The sequence below is a fragment of the Arachis hypogaea genome, chromosome 5 (assembly GCF_003086295.3).
Source record: "Arachis hypogaea cultivar Tifrunner chromosome 5, arahy.Tifrunner.gnm2.J5K5, whole genome shotgun sequence".
In the NCBI taxonomy this organism is placed as follows: Eukaryota; Viridiplantae; Streptophyta; class Magnoliopsida; order Fabales; family Fabaceae; genus Arachis; species Arachis hypogaea.
This window is the reverse complement of record NC_092040.1, coordinates 115,097,275-115,119,943: the sequence shown is the minus strand read 5'-3', so window position 1 is coordinate 115,119,943 and position 22,669 is coordinate 115,097,275. Positions and strand designations below refer to the sequence as shown.

Here is a 22,669-nt window from a genome sequence, read left to right as displayed (position 1 = left end):
AAATTAATATACAGATTAATCTCGAAGGTTTTACTTCGACAAATAAATTAGTCTCCAGTTGATTTTTCAGAAAAGTAATTATCCAGTCCCAAAGGATTTTAAAAATGGACATTTTAATTCCCAAAAAAAATTAATATATAGATCAATCTTTAACGTTTTTCTTGTAACAGTCCTTCATTAAAAAAAATAAAATAAAATAATTATTATTATTAATTACACAATAATATTGTATCATAATTTTTTTTGTATTTTTTGGACAAAAATAATGATAAATTTATTTATTTAGATTCTTAAATATATATATATATATATACTCAATAATAATAATAATAATAATAATAATAATAATAATAATAATAATAATAATAATAATAATAATAATAATAATAAAATAAATAAATAAATAAAATTATTAGAAATTATTCTAAAAAAATTAAGATTAAAATTATTTGATATTTTTGTATTTAATATAATTAAAAGATGTCCTAATTTAAAAAACATGTTTGTATTAAAGGAAAATGTTTTAATTTGGATTTCAAAGCATCATTATTAACTTAGCTTTGTGCATGTGGACGACACTAGCATATTAATACATTCTTTTCGTTAGAAACAAGTAAGGTGAATAATAATGTTTTGAAATCCAAATTAAAATATTTTCTTTTAATACAAACATGCTTTTTAAAGTAGGACATCTTTTGATTATATTAAATACAAAAATTTGGATGGAAGACGGTTATGTCTGACCGAGAAAAATATTAAGAATTGATCTGTATATTAATTTTTTTTTACTAAAATGTCTTTTTTAAAATTTTTGGGGACTAATATGGGTAATTACTCTGCCATAAAATGAACTGAGGACTGATTTGTCTGCCGGTAGGAATGTGCATGGGTTGGGTGAAACCGGATTTGATGTGACCCAGACCCGACCCGAAATATATACCGGGCCTATTTATTAGACCCGAACCCGACCATATACCTGATGAAACCTATACACTTTCAGGCCACGATTATACCGGGTAAAAATCGGGTGAAAAGCGGGCCGTTAACATTACATTACCTTGGTACCTTCTTATAAGTTACCATGTGAAAATATCCAAATTTTTAAGACTCCAACCATTATTTGACATGGTAAAATTCACTTAGAAAAATATAACAAGAACCAACTCTTCTCTTAAAATTAAAGTATAACCATAATCAATACTAATATTGTCTAATAACACCAAATATTTAAATCAATACAAATAACACAAGATTATGCATTAGTCTAAAATCTTATGCATTTTAAACATAAAATATTAACTTAGAGTCTTATAATAACTAATAACACAAAATATTAAATTTATAATACTTAAATTCCACATAAAAATAGCCATCATCCATCACTAATAACACAAAATATTAATTGTGTATGATGACCGAGCCGATTTCGGGTGACCCGAGCCATAGCCCAGACCCGACTCGAAATAATAACCGGGTCTATTTTTGAGACTCTTACCCGACCCTAGACCCGGTAAAATCACACCAAATTAGCTCCTAAAGTGTTCGGGGATGGGCCGGGTCATACACACCCCTATCTGCCAAAATAAAACCTGGAATTGATCTGTATATTAATTTTTTTAAAGACTAAAATATCCACTTTTAAAATTTTTGGAGACTAATTTAAGTAATTAATCAAAAACAATTATGTATTTTACAAGTGAAAGTAATTTTGAAAGTAGTTTCTATCGTTACAAACAATAAGTTAAATATTTTTATTTTATTCAAAATTTTAGAAAAGAAGACATACTACAATGCAACATATTAAGTGATTATTTTTTTTATTCTTGCTATGTATACATATTTTATAATGAATATTGTTTTGCCACGAGTATTTTTTTAACAATTACACACGTATTTGCTTTTTTTGGTTAATTGAAAAATAATTTAAATATGTGATTAATTAGTAACGACTGTATTTTTATATGCATGTCAAAAATATTTAGTACTAAATATAATTATTTTTATATTTTTCTACTAAAATAATAACCTCTTTTAAAATGACACAATATATTAAGATACATAGTAATATTTATTTTTTATAAACATATATCCGCTTAATAATATATATATATATATATATATATATATATATATATATATATATATATATATATATATATATATATATATATATATAGGACTTTAAAAGCTAACCTCATTTATTCAAGTTTCACTTATAAATTATAGTATAATATTCATATACATATTAATTAAATATATTTTATATATATTAAATATTAATTTGGAAAAATTAAAAAAATTGAAATAAATAATTCAAATATAAGTATAGTCTATTAATGTATAAAGAGAAAAATCTCGATAGTTAATTTTATTTTTATATAACAACAAACACATTTACTTATTTATTTTTTTAATTAATTAAAATGTGCTCTAAACAAATTATTTAAAAAATTATTAAAAAATACAAATTATTAACCACGGTAAAATTCATATACTTATTTTTATAATTAAATTAAATATCAAAATAATAAAAATATATTAACCCCTCAATTCGTGCAACGTATAAAAATTTTGTTATTCATATATGAGTTCTTTTGTGCATAAATTAAGAAAACTAAAAAATAACATATATTTATGAAATAACATGCACTAAGAATGAGATACATATTAAAAAAATATTTGTAATAGTTAATTTCATTTTTATATAGTAATTAATTTATCTAACTTTTTTTAAATTTTAGTTAAAATATATTTTAAAGGTTATCATTTAAAAAAAATTTAAAAATTAAAATTAATCAAATTAAACATAAACAAATTAATTATTTCAGTAAATATATATTATTTTTTAGTAAACAAACTATACATAATACAATAAAATTGATTAAGTATACGATGTATATCCGAAAATTCTAATAATATATCTAAATGTCATTTAACTTAATTAATATTCATTATGTGTGATTACAATATAAATTATTTTTATTAAAGTATTAATTTTTTTGAATTGTATATCAATTAATAAATTATAATAATATTTATTTAAACATATAAATATAATAACTTTCACATTTAAGTAGAATCCGCTAATATAGACTAAAAAAATATCAAGATTATTTATTTGTTTATTTTTGTTACTATTTATATATTCAAATCTCCTTAGGGAAAGATGATAATTGAATTTTGTTGATATATTTAATTAAAATATTCAACATAATACAAATATTTATATTTTAGTTGTCATTTTTTCAAAAAAAATTACTATATTAATGTGACTACTGAGTATCTTCCGATTCATCCAAAAAAGCTGGTAACTTTGAGTGTCGTCTCCCTCCATTGCTTTGACGCAAAACCCTAACTGAGTATGTGAGAGAGAAATGGCTTCCAGAAGCGGAATGAAGTGTTTTCCGATAAAAGATGTTCTTTCATTACTCAGCCAGAGAGTGTCTGTTGTGGCGGTTATCCTCGAATACTCCTTCCCTAAGACTACGAGAGGCACTGGTATGTATCTTCATTTCTCGTTGCAAAGTTTGCATCTTTCCTCTTTCAAATTTATGGGTTTCTTCTATTCTTTACTTTTATTTTATAAAAAAGAAACATTTAACTTGAGAACCGGCGATGATGATAAAAAGGCCGGGCTTACAGCTGCCATGTGTTTCCACTGGTAGTAGCTTGATGAGTGTTTCTCTGAAGGTGTCTTTTGAGCCGGTTTCACTTTTTTTTGTGTGTGATGTGTGGAGTGTTTGAATTTGACCAACTTTGATGACCTTCTTTTTTCAGAGTATTGCATGAAATATATAATCTGCTAATGCTGCTGCTCATGGTGTTCATAACAAATTTCTGCAGATTACTGCTGTGTCTTAAGAATAGTTGATCAATCACATCATGAAACCGGTATGGCTGTTAATCTTTTTTCTCTCACTGCTGATAAGCTTCCCCATGTTGCTGAAGCCGGAGATGTGATTCACCTTTGTAATGTTTCGGTATGCTTTCATATTAACCTCTTGCATTCACATGTTGAAGTTAATGTATTTCACGAGTTTACATAGATATTGATTAGTGACCTTGTGTTGTAAAGTTGAAATTACATTGACATAAACTGTATGTTCATTTGCTAATTGCTACTCTTATTGAATAGAAGTGAAATTTATTTTGTATAGACAAAATTACATCTTGTATTCTTTAAATATTCACTGTTTTACCTTTTGTAGGTAAGATCGTTTGATGGGGAATATAATCTCGTTTACAGTAAAGCATTTTCCTCTTTTGCCTTATATCAAGGGAAAGATAGTGATGATCTTGTTCCTTATCAAGTTTCTTCTAAGTATCAGCGTACAAATGAGGACAGAATATGCATACACGAACTTAGAAAATGGCGGGTCAACTTTCAGCCAAATGATGGTACTTTGGTGTTGCATTCTGTATTACTCAGTATAGACTTGCATACATCCATTAAGTTTTATTCATGACTTCATAATCTAGCTTTATACCTTGCTAAATTTTGATGTGTGAATTCAAGGTTTTTGATATGCTGTGTAGGCAGACAGGAATTTCGTTTGTTTAAAGAAATCAAGGAAGGGGATCACGTGAATTTGGCATGCAAGGTAGTTGAGTTGGATTTTAGTCACTATGTTGCACGAGAGATTTCTATACCCGTACTTTTTATTGTTTCTACTCAAAAGCACTAATTCTACTTCATGCTTTTCGTTGTATCTTAAGATACTTCATTTCGGTGAGGTTGCCAAAGATGAATGGTTTATCTATGTCTGGGATGGTACTGATGCCCCACCAAACACCATACGTTCAAAGTGAGTTGAAATACAAGCTTGCTTTTATTTGAACATCTCTGCCATTTGTACTTATAATGATAGAGAACATATATTGATCCTTTGCTAGTAAGGGCTTAGTTTCAATTGTATATATCCATTGCGCTAGAGGTGATTTTTCGACTAGTTTATATGATTGTAAAAAATGTTTTATGTTACTATGTTGGTGTGTTAAAGAAATTTTGTTGACTCTATTTATGAATTGCAGGCTAGAAGATGAAATGAATTGTCCACTTCCTTTACAATTGGAATCATTGGCCTTGCCAAGAGATCTATATTGTACTTTCCCTACTGTTGGGTCCATATTGAGGATAACCTTTGATGGAAGCATTGACAAGAGTCATTTTCACCTTCTAGACAATGTTAAACTTAAATGGATTAAGTTGGTCAATATGCGCCTTGAAGTGCATGCAGGACTATGGCGTGGTTTTTTTACCCCTTTTACAAAGTTTCGATACACTCCAGCTGAAGATAATCTCATTTTAACACGCAAAAGGTGGTAGAAAAATTAGTTCAAACATTTACATGGTTTGGATATATAAGGTTGGCAAACTTGAGCTTATCTATGTATTCTTTTTGTTTGCCTTGAAGCAGGTTATCTGACGAGCGGATGTCTCGGAGATTTGAAATAAATTATTTGGGGTGTGTCCCTGGACCTTCAACTGTGACAGGTATTTCATTTGTCTCACTAAGGTCTATTTCCTTAACTTATAATTTTTCATATTAAAGTTATGATTGGCAGAAATTATGAGAATTTTTATCTTATATATATATATATATTTTTAAAGTGGAATAACAATCGTTCTTGATCAATACAGTTGTAACGGTTGATTGTCATTGTGCGCCGCATGTTACTCTGATGGAAGCCCTCACAAATAATCAGGTGTTATATGTCCTTTTCATTGTTGTGACCATGCTCTTAGTTTCAACTCAGTTACTCTCCATCCATATACACAAGTCATACATGCACAGATTACTGATGCTCTTCTGCTTATTGAATTAATGTATTGTAGGTGACCGCCAAGTTCAAGTGTGTAGTTCGAGTGGTTGCAGCGTTGCCTTGCCAACCTGAAATGCTCCGCTCTCCTGCTGGGATATACAGAATGCGGTTGACCCTAGAGGATGCAACAGCTAGAATTCATGCCTATGTTTTTGCCAAGGATGGGGTTTGCACAAATTTTATCTAATGTTCATAGATTTAGGCTTCTTGTTAATTGTTTTATGATAATGAGCTAAAGTTATTGTTTCTAACTTGAGTTTTGCTTTATCACTTTTAATATCTTATTTTGTTTTCCATATTTATGTGTCTGGTCCTTTTCCTTTTCCCTTTTTTGTTATCTTGATACATGGCAGGAGACTCTTTTTGGTGGCTATCCGGACACGGATAGTTTGAGCAAGAAGCTAAACAAATTGCTTGGAGTAACTGAAGGTGGTGCTACCAGTGATAAGAGAAATCCGCCATGGGTTTCTGTTTGTCTTGAATCATATTACCTCAATAAAGATGACACCTGGGGAACTAGACATTTCAGAGTATCCAGCACCAAAGTAGCGGAAGAAGCATGAAGTGTTGTTAAGAATGCTTTTCTCCACTTTTTTTGAGAGACTATATGTTGCAGGCTGTACATTTTGGTGAACTAGAAAATGCAGTTATATTTTGCTAGAGATATAGGACTTGCTTTGTATGCAAGGAAAAATGGAAAACCTTTGTTTTTTTGGTAAACTTTGAATGTAAATGTGTAGATGAAATGCAACCCTTCTGGAATGAACAATAGTATATCAGGGTATGTAAGGAAATGCTCAATGGAACAAATTTATATGATATGTGAATATTGATATCTATATTGCAATCATACAAACTGTGGTTGAAGATGCAAAAGCTCAAATATTCATTGTTAATGTGTATATTCAAATAGCAAGGTAACCAAGGCTTTTGTATTCGATAAAAAATACAACTTTTATTTATTAGGAAAAGTATAGGGTATCAATATATTATCTGTTAATTTATTGTCAATAATAATTAATTATTATATTTTAAATATATATAAAAAAATATATTTATAAAGATATTTTTATTAGATACAGCTATAAAAAAGACATTTTTATTAGATACATTTACAAAAATATTTTTATTAAACACAGTTTTTTTTTTAACCAAAGATAGGAGACTCGAACTCGTAACCTTTTAATTGAGTATGGAGAAATTATGTCATTTGAGCTATTACTCATTGGCTCTATTAAACATATTTATAAGTAAGAATTGACAGAAATTGGTAGAAATACTGTGGTATTGTAGCGGAATTGTATTTATTATTATTTTTATTTTGGACTTGAAAAAATGCAACCTGTGACCTTGCTTAGTAGATGCTAGAACTTAGAACTTAGAAGAATAGAACCCTTATGGTATTAATTGCTAAACCCAAAATCAATGTTTCGGATTACCGCGTTGATTTACCTGATGAATGATGGAAATGTCGGCAATATATAATGTTATGATAGATCAAGCCATACAATATTTAAAAAGAAAATGAATAACAGATAATAGGCATACTTTTATTTTTGTTTTCTTTTCTCGAGGTTTTTTGGCTAGTGCTAAAATCTCTTGGAATTTATTTTAGTGGTTAATACTAGATAATTATATCTTCGCTAACGACTTCTGTTGGTAAGATAATACTTGTGATAAAAAATAATAATATTAACAAATTCTTTGACTGAAAAAACAATTAAACATATCATTATTTTCCTTTCATTGTTTATATTTTTATAAAATCTAAAACAAATGTTCCGAAGTCTTTGTAGCATCAAACTCTTAATAAAAAAAAGGGAAAATTAGTTTTATTTAACAAACGAGATATAAAGTATAAACAAGAAACGAATTAAAAAAAAATCAGAAAAACATAAGAGTTGGGTTTCACTTTCACAAATCCTTATTGAGTTCAGATTTCAGAATCCTTACTTGTTAAGGAAAGGGATTTTCGCAATTTTCCTCTCGTTTTTTCTTCGTATGTAACACATCCATCATCGTTGATATCACACCCAATTCACCTTTCTCTTTCTCATTCTAAAAATCCAAAATAATCGCCAAAATCTCTTTAATATCCTAAACTCACAGAAATTCTCAATTTTTGGTTTTGAGTTTTGATCTCGCTCTGATTTTAGGGATCCATTTCTGATCGAAACAAAGAACCGCACCATGTCGATGCTCGATTCGTTCTTCAAACAGGGTTTTAAGGCTGCTAAATGGTACTCCTTCTTCCGTTTTTTTTTTTAGATATTCAAGTTTGGATGAGCTGAATTTAATTTTGATTACTGCATCGTTTAGTTTTATGCCTTCATTGAACTATTTGATGTTGATTACCATGAATTATTGTTTTTCTTAATTTGTTCAGGAACTCGATTATTATGATTTGAGTATCTTGAATATTGATTTGTTGTGCAATTTCTGGAGAGATTATTTTATTTTTATTATTTATGTTTTGGTTCCCTGTGTTTACATGTTCAACTGTTCAAGTGATTGATGATCACCATTGTTTATACTTTCAGTAAAACCCTGCTGAAGCTGACAATTCCACGCATAAAGCTTCTAAGGAACAGAAGAGATATCCAGTTAAAGAATATGCGGCGGGAGATTGCCAAGCTACTTGAGACTGGTCAAGAAGCCACAGCTCGCATCAGGGTATAGCTTAATCTCTTTTCAGTGTGATAATTTTGAACCGATGACCCCGGACAAAAGGGAAGTCTTTTATGGTATTAAGTGTTCTTGAATGTTTTTGCTTGATGCAGGTGGAGCATATTATCAGAGAGGAGAACATGATGGCTGCCCAGGAAATCATTGAACTGTTCTGTGAACTGATTGCTGTGCGACTTCCAATAATCGAGGCACAAAGGTATTCTAGCTTTTTTTGCTGGTTTGAATTTATTTTACATTATTGACATCCAAGTATGATTTACAATTAAGCTAGCAATGTGTAGAACCTGCATTTGTTAACATGAAGCATTTTTTTTGTCACTAAAAGTAGCACTACCGCCCCCCCCCCCCCCCTTCCTTTTTTCTCAATCATTCATCTTTCACTTATTATTAGTCAATTGTTCAGCTTTTTGTTTCGAGGTTAATTTGGAAATCTCTTAGGATTTTTAGTAATATAAATCTATATCCATGTGGATCAGAATAGGTTTTTGTGTAGCTTCTATATGCCATTTGACGCGTTATTTTGTCTCATCAAATTTTTAATGTTTCTCAGGGAATGTCCCCTAGATTTGAAGGAAGCCATATCTAGCGTATGTTTTGCTGCACCCAGATGCGCAGATCTGCCAGAGTTATTGCAGGTTCAGCAGGCATTTGCTGCCAAATATGGGAAGGAATTTTTATCTTCTGCTACTGAGCTCAGGCCGGACTGTGGTGTTAATCGCCAGGTTCCTTAACTTTTCATCCTACGTGGAGGAAAGCATTTATATAGACTTACCATCAAGGATGAAAGTTATTCTCTTTTATGACATTTTTCCTTGTGAATTTCACTGGCAGTTAATAGAGCTGCTGTCGGTTCGTGCTCCGTCACCTGAAAAGAAACTGAACCTTCTAAAAGAAATTGCTGTTGAGCATGAGATAGAATGGGATCCGGCTGCTTCAGAAACCGAGTTCTTTAAGAAACACGAGGACTTGCTGGTAAGTACTAGGCAGTAGTGACTAGTGCAACAGTAACAATCTCATGTTGGCTTTCCTTTCTTTGCACCATAATCTTAAATGTTTTTTCTTTGTCAGAATGGCCCCACACAATTTGTTGGGTCAAACGTGCCACCACCTGAAGAAAAACAGGATGAAGAGTCAGACACTGCTCGTGATACATTCAATAAAGAACAACCTGATTCTGATTCCGATTCGGACATATTAGACTTCCCTGATGTGCCTAAGGTATCGGTCCAGCCAAATGCAAATGTTGCCACAGCTCCAGGAGTTGTTCCACCTCCTGAAGTTGATCTTCGTTCATCTAGCTACTCTGGAGATATCCCAGATATAAGGCCTGAGCAAGTTCATGAGATATCAACTATTCAGAGAGATGAACCCCAGAATACATCTGGTAAAATGGAAAGCAAGCAGTTTGTGCCATTCATCTCCCCTCCTTCACTACCGCCTGGATCATATTCTACCAGACATAGTGATTCTCCTCCCCCCATGTCGAACACAAAAACTGAAGCCAATGTGGACTCCTTGTCAAGCTCAAAATCTGAAGCCAATGTGGACCTACAGGATGTGTTGGCTGCTGCTCATGCTGCCGCAGAAACTGCTGAACGTGCTGCAGCTGCAGCTCGCTCAGCAGCTAGTCTTGCTCAAGTCCGGATTAGTGAGCTTACCAGGAAAAACAGTGAACAGTCACCTGATAGCAGCTCTGTGAACCCATTTTATGCAGGTGGGGACAATCAATCTGTTACAGAAAGGGGACATCTAGCTAAGCATAATTCTGGAGGTACCTCTGATGGCAGTGGCGGAAATACTCCTGAACTTAATCAGGATCACTTTGCTTCACCAGACTCTCATTCTCGTTCACCAAGTTTTCCTTCATTCGATACACTCAAAGCAGATTTTGATACTTCTTTACCAAAAAATGATATAGTGGGAGAGAAATTCTCTGCTCACCAGCCTAATAGATTGCCTTCATTAGATGATGATCCATATTTTTCATACCCCAACTTATTTTCCCGGCAAAGCTCAAATATAGGATCACAGAATCATCATTCAGATAATAGCCGTTCCACTCATGATATGTGACAGGGAATGAGGGAATTGTCATTCAACCACTCATTTGACTCTGGAAGTCTTGCTCCCGAGTGTTGTTTACATTTTATGCCAGATGTAAAGTCTACATTATTTTTGTTTTAATTTTGAAGAGTACGGAAGTCCCTACTTTGTTGTCTACACTGAACAAACCATGGCTAGATTTGCATGATGATGGGAACACTGCAAGTATATAATTGCCTTGGTTCAGAAGCCTTGAATTCTCTGTTGCTGGATACTCCCAATGGATATAAATTTGCTGTAGTGTTAAAAATAAAAGCTTTCAGCATCAATGCATCATGTAGATATGAGATTGCCCAATGTTAGGTTACGCCTTACCGGATACTGCTAGACATGTCTTGCTTTCAAAACTTGGTTTGTAATTACTGTAATATTGGTTCAGTTTTATAGTGTGAAATATTTCACTCTACCTCCAAAGGCGTTTTAGTTTTAAGATTCCATAACAAATATAAATGTCAATAATATTATCTTACCACAAAAATGGTGTCTATTTATATATTGGCTACTTCTATGGTGCTTATGAATTGGTATCTAAATTTTGTCTAATTTATATTTTGTAGTAAGTTTTAATTTTTTAAATTAAATATTGATTAATCTTTTTTAGTAAGTAGGTATCACTTTTTAGAGGCTCATTTTTTTAGTTATGGAAATCTCGTTTGTGTTGTGCATGGTTATGGGTTTTTGGAGTGCTACACTAATGTGTGGGATAGTTTTTGCTCAGTTTCAGTGTGAAGAACTTGGACCATGCGAATTCTTTGTATGAAAAAGGTGATGATTAAATCGGAGGGTCCGATTCTAACATTAATTTTTTTTAAATTTTTTAAACCACAAATCGGATCGTCACATCCGATTTGTGATTGTTTGTTTAAAAAAAAAAAACAATACAAAGAAGTCGGAGGCACTGATTTGTATAACTCATAACAACGTAAAACACTTCTCTTCTCACACCATTCTGTGATACACATCTCTTTCACGCAAAAAAGAATAAACGCTTTTTAGACACTATAGCATTAATGGTATATAATATATACCGAATAGCATACTCTTCATTCTTTTCAATTGGAGCTATATAGTTACAGACTATAACCACTAAAGAACATATACGTGAATAAAGTATCAGTAGGTCTATGTAATGTACCAATGTACATGGTAAAACAAAATGGACCAGACGTAATTTTTTATTTTGGTGATTTGATACAATGAAACTTTTTAAATATGTGTTATCTTCGATAATTTAACAAAAAAATTCTTCATCATTACTTCATTAGCACACTGTTCATCAATTGTGCCCTCTCTTAATCTATTCCACCACCTTTTTAGTTCTTTTCACCAAATTCAAACGAAAATTAAAACAAAAAATAATAAGTATTTTAACATAATATACAATAATCAGTATTTATAATATTTTTAAATAACAGGAATTTCTACCAAATAAAGAAAGAATGAATGAAACGCCAAAAAGAGGCCATATACAAAACAAATAGCGACATGAACAAGTGAATGCAATGATAGTTCAAGTGAGTTTTCGCCAAATGCCTCCCGACTTAACTTGTAAGCACTTCAATCTTGAGAAAACAAAACCTCTCTTTCGAGGTTTTCCATCAACAAGCGAATTTTCGTACATCTCTTTGCACTCTTGTATCACCTGAGATTAACAAAGAAACATTGTAAATTTGTATCATGAAATTATTTATCCCAAAAGATTAACGTCTAATATGTACTATGTATTCAAAATATCTTAAGATATTTCCCGACTTCAATGTTAGACTTGAGAAAAATAACATGCTGAATGTTATTTACCTCCTTGGCATCTTTCCGTGGAATGCCTTCACGTAAGGCTACAATTTTCTCAACAACTTCAGGCTGCAGTAGCAGATAAGAACACATTCATCATAATCCTTGTATCAGTTAATTCTACTTTCAATTGCATAATGAAATCAGCTATTATAGAATAAGCCATTGATGAAATAATTTTGAGCAGATTACCGGGCAGTCGGGTTGATGCTCAAGTATATTAGAATAGTTGAGTGTGAAGTAATCCAGACTTGTAGCTGAAGCAAGATCTCGCAAATCTTTGAGTATTCTTAATCTATTTTCAATTTTCTAATAAACAATTTCAAAGGAATTATAGTAAGAAGCTTTGGCATAATTTTCATATTAGAACACAGAACCTATAAGAAATATCAAGAGAACTTACAGAAACATTGATTTCGGTCTTAAAGTAGTCCATGATAACCTCCTCATCTAGTTTCATTCGTTCAATGGTTTCTTCCTTAATGTAGTTTTTCTGAAATTATCGTGACAGATTGTCTTACTGAATAATGTATGCACAATTAAGTCCACAGAAAAGAATCAACAATTATTTACATCAGAACCTGTGATAAGAGCTGATCAACATAAATAACCACTGTTTCCTCCAGGCAGTGTTCAACCAATCTCTTATAAGATCTGTCTTCAATGTACCTTGGATATACAGCAAGTTATAAGTTTTCAAGTTACCAGTTTCTTGACCCGTGCCGAAGAAAGCTTGAGAGAGAGGTGATATTGAAAATTTAGGCAAAATTAACAATACGAAACTACTATGATCAGAAAATTTGCTCACTCTTTTACTTCTTTAAAATAATCTTCATATGTTGCAAGCAAGTACTCTGTAACAAGACCCTCACTCCATTCTGATTTATGGACGGAAAAATGACTAAATCAATATCTTATTAAGAACATTAAATAAGGTGCGAAGGAATATGCTTAATGAGCAACAAGGGTGCAACGAGTCCAAATAGCCAATTACTTAAAAATTGTTACTGTTTACAAGTAAGCTAGATGATGATACTTTACCTGGATGGTATAGCTTGGACAATAACTCCTGGTTACCAGGATCTAAAATTATTACGGTGACAGTTTGATGCAAAGCTTCCTGACATGAAATTAGAAGCAAGATATGAAGATTTAACCAAAAAAATAATAGAATTAAAAAATATGCATGCTCTCACATACCTTGGCAACTTGAAGAAAACCCTTACAAGTATCTTCAAAATTAACCTGAAATGTAACCAAAAATAAGAGAATATGGTCCAACAAAAGACGGGTATTTTTTCTCTTAATTTCCAACTAGATTTAGACTCGCACAATGCGCGAAAACTAATATTATAAATTTTTTGTTCATAATTTTTTAGATAATTAAAAATAATAGATACGTTTTTTATTTTATAATTAGTTATAAAATAATTTATGTAACTCTTAAAACAAAGAATTGTATCATAATAAATTATAATAAAACTGATTTAGCAATCTATATATATATATTAAAGTATTTACTTTAGCAAATGTTTAATTTATAAATTGTATTTTTTTGGCACAATCACATGAAGAGAGACTCCCTGCATTGTTACATAATCATAATGAAAAATAAATAACAAAGTTCATCATATGTAATTTTTTAGCTATTTTTTTAGTATTGTTGTATTTGTTTAATTTGTACATATAGCACTAAACAAACTTATAAAACAAATACAAATATTGGTATGTTTGCTGAATGATGCTCTGTGTTGTGATTTTGATCTTGTGCCAATGTTAAAAGTGGTTGAAGAGGTTTTTGACAATCTGTGTGAGAGATTATGAGATCGATGAAGTAATATTGTAATAGTAGTAAGAGTGTTGTTGATTATATATATATAAGTAGACCATAACAATACGCAATTTAAATATTTATAAATAAACATTATTATTATCATTATTATTATTATTATTACAATTTTAATATAGAAGTTAGTTGCATTTAACCATTACTTTATAATTAAAATGCTTAATGATTTGTAGTAAATTTAATTAATTAAGGGTATTGATTAATAGAATAATTTTTTTGTAAAAAAAATTATAATATAAGAGTTTTTTTAATAAATGTCACCTATTCAGCTTATATGAGTATCAACTTATATATATAAGATAAATTGACATGGCACAATCGCAAGGAAACTATATCTCATAAACTTATCTCACAATAACTTGGTATCAATTTTTATATAATAAAAATAGATAGATATAAGGCCGGAAGTTGATATACTGAGTAACAAAGCTCCTAACCTGGTCAGCATAGATCTCTGGAAGGGCTTCTATAGTACTATTACCTAGCTCCATTGCAAGATCATGACAGCGCAAATTGTTGTTAATCTAAACAAAAGGTTAAATTGAAGCTAGTGTAAACATAATTATCAATTGAAATCAACACCATGATGAAATAATGAGTCAAGAAGTAAATTAAAAATTACACTAACCATAGCACAGAGAGGTGCCAGACCAATATCAGGAGCAGGTTCTTCAAGTCTCTTCATTTCAGCAGCTTGAAAATCACTCATCACCTGCAAAATGAATAAAATTTGAGCTACAAGGGAAAAGATAAATGCATGATGCACATAAGTTACATCTATTACCTGAATGGTTGCCAAGGCAATTCTGTATAACATGACATCAGTACTGTTATCCCTAACAATTTGTACTTGTTCCGCAAGTATCCTGAATAAATCAACAGCAGCTGGGGTATATAGCTTTCCATCTTCGGTTCTCTTTGGGGGTTGTGTTTTATCAGCCTCCAAAATATTCAAGTACCATTTCTGAAAACACATTAAGCAAAGATCTTAATGTTATGCATGATGAAGAACAACATCCATGGAACAAAAGGAGAATGCCCAAGCTAAATGAAGAAACATGGTATCCATGATTACCTTTGTTGTAGCGTGCATTCTTTCAACATAGGAGTCCATAAGAGGATCCAAGGCACCACTCTCAGAGCACACTTGGGCTAGAGTCTCATCAACACCAAGTGCAATGAGATGCTCTTGGTATTCCATCACCCAACCAGTTACCTGATCAACAAAATTAAATGAGAAGAGAAGAACATAGAGAGACTGGTAGAGGAACATAAATGATATAGCAAAGATCTGGAAAGCCCGTAGTATTGGATATTAGTACCTATACCTTAAAATATAGCGCATAACATGTAACATTTGTCACATTCTAACATATTATGTAATATGGACAAACTTGGAAACTAGTAACTCAGTTTCCTAAATTCTACATAGATAGAGAATGCATTGCTGTCTCCCACTTATGAAGACGAATCTGATACACTAACAGTGAAATACCTTTAATATCTCTATATTTGTCAACTCATTCGCCCTGTCACTAAGCAACCTTAGCATCTGAACAAATCTCTCGGTGTATAGATTTACCATTAGTTGGAAAATTTCGTATCTGCCATAATGAAAATCGGATTAAGAGGAAACTAAAACTTGAACACAAAAAGAACCCCACTACAACAAATGCTACCTTAAATGAAGTGAAATGTGCCAGTTTTCCAGAGATAAATTCTAACACACGTTACACACACAACTTGTAATGTGAAAAAGAGTGTTCTCTCTAATATCTCATGACTTTTATAGCCCCACTTTCTATTTACCAGCAACAACAATTACTAAGCCTTGCCACACCAGGTTAGCTCAACACTAAACAGAAAATTTAGAAGATTGAAAGAACCTTTGATGATACTAAACAACCATTCAATATACACAGGAGAAAAAATCAGTGGCAAGCACATCTGAAAATTGTAATGAGAATATTCACTGGCAGAAGGTTATTGACGAAAAAAAAGAAATACTAAATAAGTATCAAACCTTGGGGGAAAACAGGGAGCTACATAGTCATATATATCTCCAAGTTCATCTGAAATCTGTAGCCAAAAACGAGTTTCCATCACTAATCAGGAGCCATTCAGGCTAACCCGCTCCAAATTCATTATCAACCATCATTATATAAAAGGTAAACGCATCATAAAATATTCACAGAATTCATTAGACTAAAAATTTTAAAGAAAGTGTCATCTGATTTCTCAAGTACACAAATATTAGCATGCATTATAAACAATCTAACAATGAAAAACAACAATTGGCTGAGGGCTTGAGAAAAGGATGAAATGAAAATAAAAAGCAAGACACTCAAGCTTAAAATTTATTGCAACGTACCACTTTCGCTTCCTCTATAGCTGCTTTCAGGTCCTCAAATACAAGCTGATTCGTATATTAAATCAACGGTCAGTGCCATACTTAATTGTACAGCGAAACTTTGCAGGTGTGTGCATGAGAATAGAAGTGGGTAGATTCTTGATAGTGCAGAGGGCATGTAGATCAGAAAGACCTACCTTAGTGAGAAGCTTGTTAAAGCGCTGTTCCGCAGTCTTCCTTAATTGCTCATAGCACTTATCCTTAAACCCTTTTCCTTGAACCTTCAATTTTTGCTGTGTTGAATTTTCTGAAGAAGCTGTGGCATTTCCAGCTCTCCTGTCATATGTTTGCATTAACATAATAATCATGGATTGTTCAATACTGTGCCTGGAACTTCGTTTCTTATCAAAATTGATGTTCCATGTTGGGCATTGCATGAATAATATGATTTGGGTTTGTGAGTGAAAATCATAGAGAAGCCATATAACACACACACAGACATATATATATGAGTTATATGAGTTAAGATCAAATAACACAAGGAAAGTTACATTGCTTATAGAGTCTAAAAATAGAGTTTTATCAATCAAACGTTGAATTACGTTCACCTATAATGAAGATCATTTATACCAAATTCTGTAAAACTTGAACATCGTTAATATTCTAATCTAGCAACTCATATTCCTGTACGTTTCAATCTTTTATATTACCATCAATTTTAATCTATAAAAATTAAGTCAAATGATTTTACATTGATATGAAATTTTGTAGACTTGTTTTACAATATATAAGCTTCTAAACCAATGGTGAGTTTTGTAAAACATTATTTCAATAAAAAGTTATTCAACAGTGTAAAATTTACTTAAATTTTTGTATGTATATATAATGAAAAATAAAAAGAATTATAGTTGATATCAAGAACAAGATTATGTAAACGAACTTAAATTTAAGAAAAATTGTAAGGAAAATAAGAGAATGTTTTGTACATGCTAATTTAATAACAACACAAAGGGGAAATGGGGCAACCATCCAACTGTTGAAGACAGTGTAACTAGCAGCTTCTGAAAACATGTCATGGCAAGTAACACTAACTAAACTAATCATACATCAAGATGGCAAATAGGGTTGTTATTCCGGTTGTTATAAATATGGTTTATGGATTATCATGATCACAATGTATCTCAATAATGTAAATAAATTTTAAATATTACAACATACGTAGCACTCCTACGAAGATTTGGAGCCGAAGCCATATCCTCCCCTTCAGCCTCAGCTACTTCCTCTGCAACCTGTTGATCGTGGATTTCTTGCATTTCAACAACTCTAGTATGGGAAAATCAAAGTTGAAATAAGAGTATGCATCATGTAACCTACTGTCTAGTGAAAAGATGAAAGGAATAAAGAGAAAAAGAAAACTATAAAATGGGAATGAAAATGAAATTGTAGATCAACTACACACCTTAAAGCACGGACCAAAGTCTGTGGGCTGCATAAGAAAAAAAAAATGGAAAAATCATATCACTACCAAAGCAAAAATGGGCAATGTTAAATTGTTAATTATGATGAAAAGTTAGATATATTCATAACCAAATCACAGGACAAACCTTTGTTTAGAAAGTGCAACGAAATTGGATATGTGACCCCATAGTGTCTTCTCAAAGGTTTCCCAGGTCCTATCTACATCTTCAAAATATTCTCTGATACAATCAAACAAATACAGGAATAAGATGTGGGAAAGTAGATTCTTATCCCTACAGTACAAAATGATTGGTCAAGGAAACAAAACAAGAATCACAATGTCCACCATAAAATAGCCACAAGAAACTAAAAGATTTCCAAGGATTGAAATGGCCTAAAGGATGGAATTTATCTCAAAAGCTGTGGTCGGCCCCTACGGAATTTAAATAGGTAACGCATATTACTTAAAGTGATGGACCTTAGTCTCCCAGCCTCTTCCTTGTGAGATCCTGCAGCTGCAAGAGCAAATCTCCGCTTTCCATCCAAAGCTGTTAACCTCTGTTCAGATGAAACACAGGATAAGGATTCAAATGAGAATACAAGGATTACCATTTTTAATTAGGAAACAGTATTTCAAGTAAGACCACCCTTACCTCATAAGTGTGCACAATTTCTTTGTCATCAGTCAGAGAATCCCGAGCTGCAGCAGCCTCAACAGAGATGGACATCATACCTCCAACATCCTGTTGGAATCCAAACGAGAAGTTAGCCAAAACCACAAACCAATCCAAACGGGATAGAAACGATGCATGCTGCATTAATCACATTCTAACATTAAAGACAGAAAAATCACCTTCAAGGTTGTGTTTAAGTTATTTCTTGCGTGGGAAAGTAGCTTTATCTGGTCATGGTTCTCGATTAATGTTTGGCATTCCAGACATAACCTGATGCATCGGCAAAAATCAAAATAAGCTCAAACTGAAAGATATAATCATGCTAGTTCATGTAAGAGAAAATAAATTTCAGTTCTCATTATTTTAACATACTTTTCAATGTTGACAAAGTTTTCACGAAGCTGAGTTGTGGTCTGCTCTGAACGAGAGAGTGATTTCAGTCCAGACTGGGCCTTTTCAACCTGCTCTACAACCATGGTACTAAGCTGTGCATCATTGGCCTGAAAGTAAGAGAAAATAGAAACACTCAGTACAAATATTTGCAAGATAATAAGTGAAAAATTAAAAAAGATACACAAACACAGCAAACAATTGTGAATGTCACTGTAAATACAATACATAATAAGTAAGTACATATAACAGTAAGAAAACTCGGATCAACTAGAACAAGCACTGGTTAATTTCATAACCAAGTTGATGATAGAAATCAGTGACAGAGTGTAAAACTGCATTAACTTAAATTAATACAAACAAAAATATACAAAAACTAGGTGAAAGTACCACTACACAAAAGAAACATATTAGTTGAACCATAGTTATATATATTCACAAATTAGGTGACGCAACGCATACAATTCGTGAGTATCAATTCACAATTCATAAACGCCATAAGTTTACTTTTCACACAAAATATTTTACATACCAACTTCAGACTAATTAATTGCTTAAATCATAATTACCATAACATTGGGTAGAAAAGTTATCAACGGAATAAAATCTGTTTTCCTATACATATATAAACTAAAACACTAACAATAACGAAAACATAAAAGTTAAATTCAATAAAGCTGGTAAGATTGAATGGAACCATAAAGTGATGATACCTGTTGGCGCGAAATGTAATCGGCCTTGATGGAAGAGATTGAGATCAGCTGCTCCGGAAGAGATAGCAGCTTCGCCACCTCGCGAATAGCCGCCTCCTTCGCTTCCACACCGAGATCCTCCGCCATCATCTTTGCCGATAGAAGTTTCCAAAAACAGAAGAAAAAGAAAGGAAGAAGAAAATAATACTCTCTTACGGAATTGTTCGGGTGAAATCGAGCATGAATATGATAAGCGCATGAAGATGCAAACGCGATAAACCAAATTGTTGTTTGGAGAAGAATTATATGAATGCTTCGAAGAGAGAGAGAGAGAAGTTAGCTAGGAGAGTACTGAACATGTGTATAGTTAGTTACATTAGTCCAAAACGTTTATAGTTTTAGAATTTGATTATTTATATACTAAAAAAAAAAATTCTAAGGTGTGAAGAATCTGTGTTAACTGTTAAGTGGAAAAGCCAAGATTTAATTATCATTTTTTTTTTCTTCGGCTAGCTTTGGTAAATGTAACTTTTTGGTAGTGTTACTATTAGAATTTAGAAATATTGATCCCTTTTATTAATAAAGTATTTGCCACATTTCATCACATTATGTAAGATGCACAAACTGGAAATCTAGTAATTCAGTTTTCCAAATAATATAGCTAAATAATATTAAAAAGTATAAATTATTAGAAAAATATGATATATAAGTAATAAAAATAATATATAATTGATAAACACAATTATATAAAAAAAACTTGAAAATATTGTAAGAACATTATATGTTATAATGTTTTAAGAGTTTATCACCCAATATATACTGAACAAATTGTTTAACAATCAATTCAATTTCTTTAATTTAGTAATCTAACAGAATATTTTAATTCATTTTTAAATATTAATAGCTAATTGATGGTCAAAAATAATAAATTCTAATAGCGCTTTAACATTTCTCATAGTAAAATCTTTTACAGTTTATAAGAAAAACCTCCAAAGACAGAAGAGTGAAGAATATAAATATGCAAACAAATAAGTAATATTTGATTAAAACAATGTCAGTATTTCACCTTTGTATAGTATATCAAACTTGCATGCTAAATTGCTAATAATAAAAAGGAAATAAACATGGCTTGATGAAAGGAAGAAATAAAGATTTAATACAGTTTGCAAAATGATCTAAACACAATACTTTCTAAAACTACAAATTAAAAATCTAAGGATAAAAAGGAAAAAATTCTAAGCTAAAGGAATATCCAAACAGGAGGACAAAAAAAGTTGACATCTGACAATACTGTTTGACAACTCTCATCTTCCAAATCGAAGATGCCAATGTTATGATAGTAAACAACGTTTAATGATTGGTCTTCAACAAAATTATCGGTAAAGAAGATCTGATTTCCTTTGCAATTTGAAAAATCATCAGCCAACATTTGAACAGAAGCATTGAATCCAATTACCAATACGTAATTTCCCAAACTGGTTATTCTTGACCATGTGTTTGCATTTTTCTCCAATTTATAAATATAGAATTTGATAGTCTCATAGGAACGCTTCTCATCATGCTCCATCAAATTACGAAGATGTCTTACCACCATCAATAAACTTCCATCAGCACAACCAATCAGATATTTAAGATTGGAGATTTCTTCTTGAGTGACAACATCAGATGGAGGCGCGGCTTCATGAATTATTCCCACGGGCCCTGTCTTTGTTTTTGTATCAAACTCGTATAGCTGACCATCATCATCTACTGCATATATCTTCTCTTGAAAAAATATAACATCTTGAAAGTATGCAGTTGCATCGGCACTTGTTGGTAATTTGAGCCATATCTTGTTGTTCGACTTGTAAAAAGCCAAACTACAAGCTCCATATATAGCCACAGCTATAAAATCATTGTTATTGTCATTAATAGGAGCTGAATTTATAAACGACCTTCCAAACTAGAAATTTATTTGCAGCAATGATGTCCTCAGTGACCTTGCAGGGTCCAATGTAGAAAGTACATTCATCTCCGTCATCAATTACATAGAGTTGAGATTGGAGGAAGATCCAAGTAAGCCTTCGTCAATGGATTTAGCATTCGGATAGTGCCTTCATATATGGATACTATTATTAGCCATCCATGACAAGAACCACGGATAAGATTGTATTGCAGGTCTGCCAGTTTAAGATGGTAAATTCCCTTCTCGTCGAGACTAGAAGTGTCAACAGATTCTTCGTCAATGTTAGGTAATTGCGTGATATGGTAGACGTCCTCACCAGCTTTGAAAGGTTCTTTAGCAGTAGGAGTGCCACCAATAGGTAATAGCAGCCACGGAGCTTTGATGCCATTGGGGATCTTTGGAAGTTTGAAGTTCCATTCCTTGCAAACCAATCGAAGTTGAAGGTAGTCATCATATGAATAGAGTCGCTTTGTAATTTAGTTCAACATATCTTGATGTATTCTTGCCCATTGATCAACCTCACCCATGATGTGTACGTTAGACTCGAGCTATGTCAATTGACCCAGGACTCTGCATATATATATACTGATTTATGGGAAAGAAAGTGTTGCACTAAAAAGTTGGAAATATATAGATAGATGAAAATAAAAAATTTAGTCAATTTAAAACCGTTCTTGCTTTGATAACTATAATATAATTGTCTAAATTAAGATAGATTTCTGCTGTATGATTGAAAGATAAGATTGAAATATAATCCTTGTAGATAGATGTGATACAAAAAAGATCCAAAATTTGAAGTTTGATATTAAAATATATATGAAATCTTTTACTGCTATTTGTGTTTAATTTTAATTAATTCATGACAAAATAAACATTTTTTAATATGTTATCATTAATAATTAAAAA

General features: G+C 31.7%; 4 protein-coding genes and 1 non-coding gene across 8 annotated transcripts; 3 read left to right on the top strand and 2 right to left on the bottom strand.

The window, feature by feature from the left end:
- The first annotated feature begins 3,234 nt into the window (after window positions 1–3,234).
- LOC112803062 (protection of telomeres protein 1b) lies at window positions 3,235–6,660 on the top strand. 2 transcript variants are annotated; one of them, XM_025846517.3, is made up of 10 exons: window positions 3,235–3,498; window positions 3,844–3,980; window positions 4,209–4,398; window positions 4,537–4,601; window positions 4,717–4,805; window positions 5,032–5,319; window positions 5,418–5,494; window positions 5,642–5,706; window positions 5,837–5,989; window positions 6,177–6,660. In XM_025846517.3, exons 1-10 carry the CDS (start codon window positions 3,375–3,377, stop codon window positions 6,384–6,386), a joined length of 1,398 nt encoding a protein of 465 aa, XP_025702302.1. In that variant the 5' UTR covers window positions 3,235–3,374; the 3' UTR covers window positions 6,387–6,660. The 2 variants fall into 2 exon arrangements, with proteins under 2 accessions (XP_025702302.1, XP_072092583.1); XM_072236482.1 differs by having other exon boundaries at window positions 3,289–3,498; window positions 3,778–3,980.
- Window positions 3,611–3,706, top strand: LOC112804653 (small nucleolar RNA snoR113). Its single transcript, XR_003203266.1, has one exon. It is a non-coding gene; the product is annotated as a small nucleolar RNA snoR113 (small nucleolar RNA).
- Window positions 6,661–7,334: 674 nt separating the features above from the next.
- Window positions 7,335–11,092, top strand: LOC112803061 (uncharacterized). 3 transcript variants are annotated; one of them, XM_072237900.1, is made up of 7 exons: window positions 7,335–7,482; window positions 7,980–8,063; window positions 8,364–8,496; window positions 8,604–8,707; window positions 9,062–9,233; window positions 9,343–9,483; window positions 9,580–11,092. In XM_072237900.1, the coding sequence occupies exons 2-7, from the start codon at window positions 8,014–8,016 to the stop codon at window positions 10,582–10,584; spliced, it is 1,605 nt and encodes a 534-aa protein (XP_072094001.1). In that variant the 5' UTR covers window positions 7,335–7,482; window positions 7,980–8,013; the 3' UTR covers window positions 10,585–11,092. The 3 variants fall into 3 exon arrangements, with proteins under 3 accessions (XP_072094001.1, XP_029154449.1, XP_025702301.1); XM_025846516.3 differs by lacking the exon at window positions 7,335–7,482 and adding an exon at window positions 7,524–7,822; XM_029298616.2 differs by lacking the exon at window positions 7,335–7,482 and having other exon boundaries at window positions 7,483–8,063.
- A 752-nt stretch (window positions 11,093–11,844) lies between these two features.
- On the bottom strand, window positions 11,845–20,208 carry LOC112803058 (exocyst complex component SEC6). Its single transcript, XM_025846514.3, has 24 exons — window positions 19,840–20,208; window positions 19,109–19,236; window positions 18,916–19,006; window positions 18,716–18,805; window positions 18,541–18,620; window positions 18,209–18,301; window positions 18,064–18,090; window positions 17,823–17,927; window positions 16,802–16,940; window positions 16,626–16,670; window positions 16,278–16,333; window positions 15,750–15,858; window positions 15,330–15,470; window positions 15,039–15,218; window positions 14,883–14,966; window positions 14,692–14,778; window positions 13,606–13,650; window positions 13,447–13,525; window positions 13,214–13,283; window positions 12,987–13,074; window positions 12,809–12,898; window positions 12,598–12,714; window positions 12,412–12,474; window positions 11,845–12,256 (listed from the first exon to the last, which is right to left on the bottom strand). Exons 1-24 carry the CDS (start codon window positions 19,966–19,968, stop codon window positions 12,125–12,127), a joined length of 2,268 nt encoding a protein of 755 aa, XP_025702299.1. The 5' UTR covers window positions 19,969–20,208; the 3' UTR covers window positions 11,845–12,124.
- An 850-nt stretch (window positions 20,209–21,058) lies between these two features.
- Window positions 21,059–22,290, bottom strand: LOC112804056 (uncharacterized). Its single transcript, XM_025847491.1, has 3 exons — window positions 22,270–22,290; window positions 21,846–22,182; window positions 21,059–21,702 (listed from the first exon to the last, which is right to left on the bottom strand). Exons 1-3 carry the CDS (start codon window positions 22,288–22,290, stop codon window positions 21,059–21,061), a joined length of 1,002 nt encoding a protein of 333 aa, XP_025703276.1.
- Window positions 22,291–22,669: the final 379 nt, after the last annotated feature.

Coding starts and splice junctions, on each gene's coding strand:
- LOC112803062 (XM_025846517.3), top strand. CDS start 3,375: ATGGCTTCCAGAAGCGGAATGAAGTGTTTTCCGATAAAAGATGTTCTT. Junction 4,602..4,716: donor ACGTGAATTTGGCATGCAAG/GTAGTTGAGTTG, acceptor TTGTATCTTAAG/ATACTTCATTTCGGTGAGGT. Junction 5,320..5,417: donor CTCATTTTAACACGCAAAAG/GTGGTAGAAAAA, acceptor GCCTTGAAGCAG/GTTATCTGACGAGCGGATGT.
- LOC112803061 (XM_072237900.1), top strand. CDS start 8,014: ATGTCGATGCTCGATTCGTTCTTCAAACAGGGTTTTAAGGCTGCTAAA. Junction 8,497..8,603: donor AAGCCACAGCTCGCATCAGG/GTATAGCTTAAT, acceptor TGCTTGATGCAG/GTGGAGCATATTATCAGAGA. Junction 8,708..9,061: donor CCAATAATCGAGGCACAAAG/GTATTCTAGCTT, acceptor AATGTTTCTCAG/GGAATGTCCCCTAGATTTGA.
- LOC112803058 (XM_025846514.3), bottom strand. CDS start 19,968: ATGATGGCGGAGGATCTCGGTGTGGAAGCGAAGGAGGCGGCTATTCGC. Junction 18,302..18,540: donor GAAGAGGCTGGGAGACTAAG/GTCCATCACTTT, acceptor TGATTGTATCAG/AGAATATTTTGAAGATGTAG. Junction 14,779..14,882: donor TGGCACCTCTCTGTGCTATG/GTTAGTGTAATT, acceptor CCTTTTGTTTAG/ATTAACAACAATTTGCGCTG.
- LOC112804056 (XM_025847491.1), bottom strand. CDS start 22,290: ATGGGTGAGGTTGATCAATGG. Junction 22,183..22,269: donor TGGGTGAGGTTGATCAATGG/GCAAGAATACAT, acceptor TTGGTTTGCAAG/GAATGGAACTTCAAACTTCC. Junction 21,703..21,845: donor TCCTCCAATCTCAACTCTAT/GTAATTGATGAC, acceptor ATGATTTTATAG/CTGTGGCTATATATGGAGCT.